A 7,499-nucleotide genomic window follows, 5' to 3' on the forward strand; every position below is an offset into this window, starting at 1 on the left:
GACAATAAAGTTACACAAGCTTAAATTCGCTATTCAGATTAAAGAACAAGACGTAATGTGACCAGATTCTAACCCTTAAACTAGAGGTGTCAGTTGTAATAAACATTTAATTAACACATACTGAAGAACAAGTCTTTGCGTTTTACAGTTGAAACACAATCTCGTGTACATTGCAAGTGCAAGCCAAGGCCTTATAGAGTAACCCAACATACACAATACATTTGTGCTCATGACAGACAAAACTTGAGCCCATCCTCCACTGTAATATTACAGTCTGGAATTGATTGTGCAGTTCGTTAAAAATGAACAAATCCCAAGAAAAATAATAAGAAAATAGTCTTGCCAAACTATAATATGAGTCTACTCTTTTTGTCAACAGTAAGTATGTTCCACAGGAAGTCTAAGGTTTCACTTTCTTCCTAAGTTTAGCAGCACACCTGCCTGCTAAATGCCATGTATAAAGTACACTTAATTCTTCCAGGTAAATAGTTTGCCAGAATGACTCATGACACTTCAATATCAGGACCCCAATGCCGACCAGAAAATACAAACATTTCTCTTTGAGAGAGAGAGAGAGAGAGAGAGAGGGAGAGAGAGAGAGAGAGAGAGAGAGAGAGAGAGAGAGAGAGAGAGAGATATTCCATGTTAAACAAAACCTCTGAATCACCAGTCAGATTTTAAGGTGTTTTAAGGTTTTCTCTTTAACTTCGGTCAGCTACAATTTATTTTCTTCCTGTTTTGCTGTAATTTGGGAAAATAAAACATTATTAAAAACCATCCTCATTCTCAGAACCAACTACACATGCTTTTATAATTTACACTGTTCGTTCAAACTGGAGCCTTTTCATCCAAGGGGCATGTGTGAACAGCAATGTTGACAAAATTGAACCCAACCCAGTGGTCTGCGGCAAGTGACCCTCAGTACCAGCTGGCAGCTCTGGGTGACTTTCACAAGACAAAACTGACTTTCGTTTATCAAAAAACAGCGGCTATCCGATTTATTCACCAGGCTTACTAATGTGTAATAAGCACTGACAAGTTAACTTCAACACTAGTCTTTCCATAAGAGGTGACATAGGGGTTTGGCTGAGTTTTTAGCCAACCTGGAGGCTCATTCCTCTACCTCTGAATCTTGCTGGACACCGCTTTGTACATACATACCAAAGGGAACCATGCTTGATAGGTTTATGTCAGGTATAGTAAGGACAATGGGCAGCTTTGGAGGAGGCCCACATGCTGTGCATATTTTGGTAAGACAACATGTTATCACACACATATTTCTGCATTACTGTCAAGTGCAAGTAAATACCAGAATTTATCATTTTTACAGAGGAATAAGGTTTTCTTATCTCAATTGATGTGTAATAACACATTGTGTTTTTATGACCCAAACAATATATTCTTAATTACATGTTGAAATGTCAATTAACTCTGCATCAAACATTGGTATGTCCTAAATGTTTATTTCCAGTATTTCTGTGCCGTTTCAATACTAAAGATATTTGAGCTCATTGGGCACAACTGTTGCTAAGTATTTTTCGCACATGTTAACCATGAGAATCTTTCAGTGAAACCATGTAGGGAGTAAAAAAAACATATTGCGGTAATGGTCATTCTATGTCCAAAAACTGAATCTGTCTGACAGTGACATACACTTTTCATACTTAAAATTCAGGAAAAATAAAAGTGTATTACTCAAACATTTGCACTATATTTTTGTTTCATTTTTTGCAGATATTTTTCTTGGTGGCCTTTAGAATCAATACGAAATTAGAAATAAAGAAATGACAATCATTGTAATGTATTTTGTGCCATGCATGACGGTGGTTTTAAAAAATGTCTTCGTAAGTTCTTTCAGCTGTATAATGCAGTAACTGTCAGTCTACATATTTACATATAAGCCTCAACCTTGTGGTTATTGAAGAACAAAAAAAAAAAAAAAAAAAAAACAACAACCCATGAAGACACCTGCCTGTTCTCATAAACCACAGACAGTTGACAATTGCACTCTTCTCACACTGGCATAGAACAGATTGCTGTTAGTTACTGCTGTTACTTTTAACCTTATTTTGGTTTGCATGCTGTTACATTAGCTGCACTACTGATCTTAATTAAAAGGTTCAGAGGGAGTATTTTGGGGTACTGATAGGGTGAAAGCACACTTATGTGTTGCTCAGTAAACACGCAAGAAGGATGAACAATGTCTCTTAAAAAGGTGAGGTGCCATGCTTCTAACCTCCACAGGCCTATGTAGCATAAAAAATAAATAACAAAATCTATACAAATTAAGTCTAACATTTTTAAAGGCCTGAACTGAAATTGAATGCCCAATCATAACCAGCTTAGGAACATTCTTATAGCACTTGACCTATGACCTCTGAAAGACAACATCCTTTTTAAATGACTGGAGGGAAGTTTAAGTGTTCCCGTTCCAGCGAATTGGTCCCGCAAATAGTTGAAAGGCGGTTATATTAACAATTTAATCACAATGATAACTATACAGGTTATGTTCCTAACTTTAAACGATGTTTAAAAACCATGCAAATTCAGATCACTTGGCAGGAATCGTTGTATTCATCCTGAATGGATCACAATGATTATGTTGATAGCCCGTTACTTCTATTTCCTTACCCGGCGGTATGGTAAATCCGGGTGGAAGTTGTATGGTGGTTTGCTGCTGTGGGGGTCTGACAAGCAGCTGAGGTGCCACAATTCTCTGAGGAGTCCCCAATCCAGGGCGAAGTTGTTGGGGCTGGGGAGAAGTGGCCATTATGGGTGACGGCGAAGGCGTCCCAGGCCTTATCATGCCAACGGTAGTGGCCGTTTGTTGCCCTAAAGTGACAGTCGGTTTCGATATAGCAGTGAGAGGGACGGGGCTGCTGGCGGCAGGTAACGAGCTGGCTACAGAACTCTGCTGCTGACTCGAAGGAGGGTTAACAACAGGAGCTGACGACGTGACAGGATTGGTTGTAGAACTGACAACGGTAGGCTGGCTCGACATGATTATTTTTGACTGCACGGGAGAGTCTGATTTCGGATTATTGGCATCTGCGCTTGTGCTGTGGTTGACTAGCGGGGTTGCTGCAGCGGCGGGGAGACCTAGCCGTGCGCCTTGCTGGACCAATGCCGAAAGTGTAGTGCCATTTCCATTCTGTGCGATGCTAGCCATGATGTGGCTCGGTAGTCTTTGCAGGGCTATTGTAGGAGTCCCTCGCCCATCCAGATTAATCGCGGCGTGCGATGTATGGAAATCAGTATGAGCTACATTAAAAGTGGTGGCGTTCGCAGTCTGAACCACGTTCAGACTGGCGCTGACTGCACTGGCACTGCTAACAACTGTGTTATCGTTGTCAGCCAACGGTAAAGTTCCAGATCCGGGTTGAAAAGCCGCAACAGCCGCCGGAACAGCAGTATTTGTCGGACAGTTAGCTAACGTCACCGCTCCATCGTTCCCGTTCAAACTCTGTATTCCTGTGGAAGCAGTCCTTATGTTCGAAGTGATGTGACTTTTCTGAGGATCGGTCTCTGTCGTTACAGTATCTGTCCCTCCTGAACCCACGACAGAATCTCTATTCGCAGGACTGATGCTGTCCATCGGATGTGGTAAAGTTACCAGACCAGATGCAGACAGTGTTGTGATGTTAGATGCTCCATGTGATTGCAAGCCGCTACTGGCATTCACTCCAGTCCCAGAAGTGATGGAACCTTCTTCGAATGGCGGAATGGAACTGAGAGAAGACGGCATCACAGTTTTCTCGGAGCTAATTTCTTTAGAGTTTGGCTCTTGATTTACCCCAGCTTTATGTTGTCCTTGTTGTTGTTGCTGATCTAGTACAGTACCCACTTGGGCAGGTTGTATTCTTCCTAAGTGGTGATTGGCAGCGCCTGTAGACTCAGCACTCCTAGTTTCAGTATGGGAACCTGTTGGGTTGCTCTGGGCCACAAGCTGCGACTCAAGTGAGCCCACTAAGTCGCTAACTGCTTTTTCGTCCACCTCGGAGAAGAGCATATCTTCCAGAGGGTCGGAGGCGCCCGCCATCTTTGATCTCAGATCGCTGTCCAAATTTTCAGTACTCAGTGCGCATGCGTGTTACTGGGCATTGTGGGAATCGTTGTTACGTCAGACCCCCACGGTTTATCTCTTTTTTATTTATCTCCTAGGGAAACAGAGAGGAGGAAGGCTTGGAAATGGAGGCTGGTTAACAAAGAAAATCTCGCCATTGTAGCGTTGTAGTATAGGTTCTGTCCCCCTAAACATGTCAGATTTTTTCAATTCAATATTAATGCCTTTCAGTGATCGTGAAAATATTTCGTATTGTACAGGACGTTTTTGTTGCTTAGCTAGCGAGCTATTCAGTTAGTTACGGTGATGCGTTTCCACAAAGCCGTAGGGAGAGAACCCATAATAAAGAGTGTATTTTAAAATCACAAATATGCGTATAGACAACAAGGCCACACATGTCCAGAATAATCTGCTAGTTATTTTGCTGAGTTTTCCGGGAGGAAATGTCTAGTTTCATTTAACATATTATGGGAGTTAGCTAATATTCAATATTTCGCTACATTATTTAATATTATATTTAGAGAGGCATCTCTGTATAAAATATATGAGTACACTCAACGTTATAAGTAAAAGACTACGGATTTCATATTCCTGTCTTTAGTGGGGTTTTACCTATAAAAAGCTTTTATTAAGCTATTTATTTATCATTCATATCAGAAACAAAACTGGTCATGTTTAATGACTGCTAGACCAACCCCAAATGAATTCATAAGAAGCTCATTGCTCTGAATCTATCCGTCCAAATGCATTCATATGCATCAAAATAATAATAGAGAAGATAACATTTTACAAAAGTTTTCTACATCTAGACATCTATTGAAAATATTAAAAATGTAATCATTTTTATAGGATCATGATTTGTTTAAAGTTATATATATAATAATAGCAGTACAATGTAAATATTTGATTGGGTGATCAGGGGTGTTTTTGACAAGGCAAAGCGCTTACTTGACAGACATGGGAACCAGATTCTGCTCTCCCGCTGGCCAACACAGGGCATCTTGTCAGGATGGAATGTTGTGCTACAAAGTGACATCACTCAACCAACCCTCCCATTTGAATAAGCATGTCCTCACATTCCTCCACATGTGGGTATATCAAACTACTGACAATAATGTGGCACATGAGGGTTTTTAAAGGAAGTGAAGAGTTTGATTGACAGATGTGGAACTTGATACTGAATTTGGGAGTGTGTTCGAGATGCTAATTTTTAAAACTTGAAAACGAAGATGCTACATTTTACGATGGTTTGCCTTGAATGCCGCATTCACCGAAAATGGTTTACAATGGTTTACAAAATTTTCTCCAGTCTGGCTGGTGTGCAGTGAGGTATTTAATAAATGGTGTCGCACTTTATATAGGGCAGTTATAAATATAATCAGCCATAATTACAGCAACTGGACATTCAGTACAGCACCCTTTACATTCATAAAACCATTTACAATTGAACACAGCCCAGGTCTCCTACTGCACAATGCAGCCAAATTACAATATAGACAAGATGGTGCCTCTTTGCAAGGTAGGGTGGACCTTCTACAAAGCTCCAAACAGCATCACCCCGTATCACCCTAAGAGTATTTATAATCCATGACAGAAGCTACTTTGATACAGTACCACAGTGGACGGAGTGTAGCACAGTGGGTAAGGAACTGGGCTTGTAACCGAAAGGTCGCAGGTTCGATTCCCGGGTAGGACACTGCTGTTGTACCCGTGAGCAAGGTACTTAACCAAAATTGCTTCAGTATATATCCAGCTGTATAAATGGATACAATGTAAATATGCTATGTAAAAGTTGTGTAAATTGCTCTGGATAAGATAAGATACAATAAGGTACTCTGATATAATTATTTTTATACTGATAAATACAAGAAAATACTCATGCCATTAAGTTTATGAGATAATCACATTAGATGTTTAATATTGCTGTCTTGGATTATCAATAGATAAAAAAATAGTACTTCTTAGGTTTGGGAAAATGCTGGCTCCTGAGAGAACTTGATTTAGTTATTACAAAATTAAAATTGGCACGGTACTAAATGTTACACCTTCCCACATGATAGTTAGGTCATTTTGAAAACCAAAAATTAGCTCTAAAAACCATTATTCAAGCAAATGTTTCTTATATTTTGCCATATATTGTAAATGGTCATCATTAAAGGTCCTGGAACTAGATTCAAATTGTGATTATATTCCCCAGAAGAATTGATTGTCTTCTCAACATTTATTTCAAGTTTTTAACTCAGTTATAACCAGTAAATTGTAATAAACACTATTAGATTATCGTGACCAGTTTGGCAAGTATGCCATCCAGCCAAGTTACGCCTTGGCAGGGCAGCATGTCCCATACCTATACAGCACAGAGAGTTTGGCACTTTTCAGGGTTCCCGACAGAAATAACCGGAATGACCACAGACTCTCAGCCCTTAAAAACATTACTTTCTGTACCTTCTGACCTCATTTCAACAGACATAATTCACAGACAACTTCCACACACGTCCACACAATAAAGCCCCAAACAAAGGGGATTTTGCCTTTCTCCTTGTTTTTCCTTCCTGATTACATCATCACAAATGCTCCAAGCCCACAAATAAATATGTCTCCCCATTGGACATTTAAGGTACACCAGCCAATAAAAACATTGGATGCACACACAAAATGATAGAAGTGCACTCATTTAAAACAGTCAAACTTCACTATTCTCCTTCACTAGCAGCTCAAAGTATTGATATCAAAATTTCACCAAGTTACATGAAACAGATGGTAAGATTTTTAAAAACACAGGGCCAAGTTACTTAAAAGAATTTAGGAAACATTGAGTAGCATTGCTTTGGAATACAGCTTATTTAATTGTCTGTCCTAAAATAGACGATATTGTTTCATGTAACTTGGCGCAAATTTGATATCAATACTTTTAATGGCGGACCTAGATTTGATTGAATGACTTATAGACAGTGCTTTGTATGTGTGAGTAACTTGGCATTTTTGACGTTGAAAACGTGTTTTTCATCACACATTTTACAATACAACTTCAATGTGTTCAGAAAAGCAAAGCACATTTCCATATACATACTTTTCAGTGCATGCACACGTGTAATTGTGTGAGCAATTCGCCACATATGACATTAACTTTCTTGTGTTGCTTATTTCCGTACTGTTTGATTCTATAATTAATATTGAACAAAGGGCATTTTTTATCTCATCCATTTAAAATGTGACAAATTAACTACGATGATTAAGATGTTTTATGAAACACCTTTATTTTGCTTATGAAGCTCACTAACTAGTTCAAATATATAATCTTAAGACATTTCAAGTATATCCTTTTTTTTTTTGCATGTAACTATTTTTTCTTACTCCTGTAGCAGGACCACCCGCCCCACTTCCACGTCTGAGAAAAAAGCGCGAGATTTTATTTTTTTTAATTTGGGTTGCTTCC

At 39.2% G+C, this 7,499-nt stretch overlaps 1 protein-coding gene across 3 annotated transcripts in view; it reads right to left on the reverse strand.

Moving 5' to 3' along the window:
* LOC135255232 (transcription initiation factor TFIID subunit 4-like) overlaps positions 1–4,070 on the reverse strand; it is a 78,269-nt gene extending 74,199 nt beyond the window's left edge. For all 3 annotated transcript variants that reach the window (XM_064336111.1, XM_064336110.1, XM_064336109.1), the window contains exon 1: positions 2,632–4,070. In XM_064336111.1, the coding sequence (XP_064192181.1) occupies positions 2,632–4,039 (1,408 nt within the window). In that variant the 5' untranslated portion in view covers positions 4,040–4,070. The remainder of the gene's footprint in view (positions 1–2,631) is intronic.
* Positions 4,071–7,499: the final 3,429 nt, after the last annotated feature.

Source organism: Anguilla rostrata, chromosome 5 (assembly GCF_018555375.3).
Source record: "Anguilla rostrata isolate EN2019 chromosome 5, ASM1855537v3, whole genome shotgun sequence".
NCBI classification, from domain to species: Eukaryota; Metazoa; Chordata; class Actinopteri; order Anguilliformes; family Anguillidae; genus Anguilla; species Anguilla rostrata.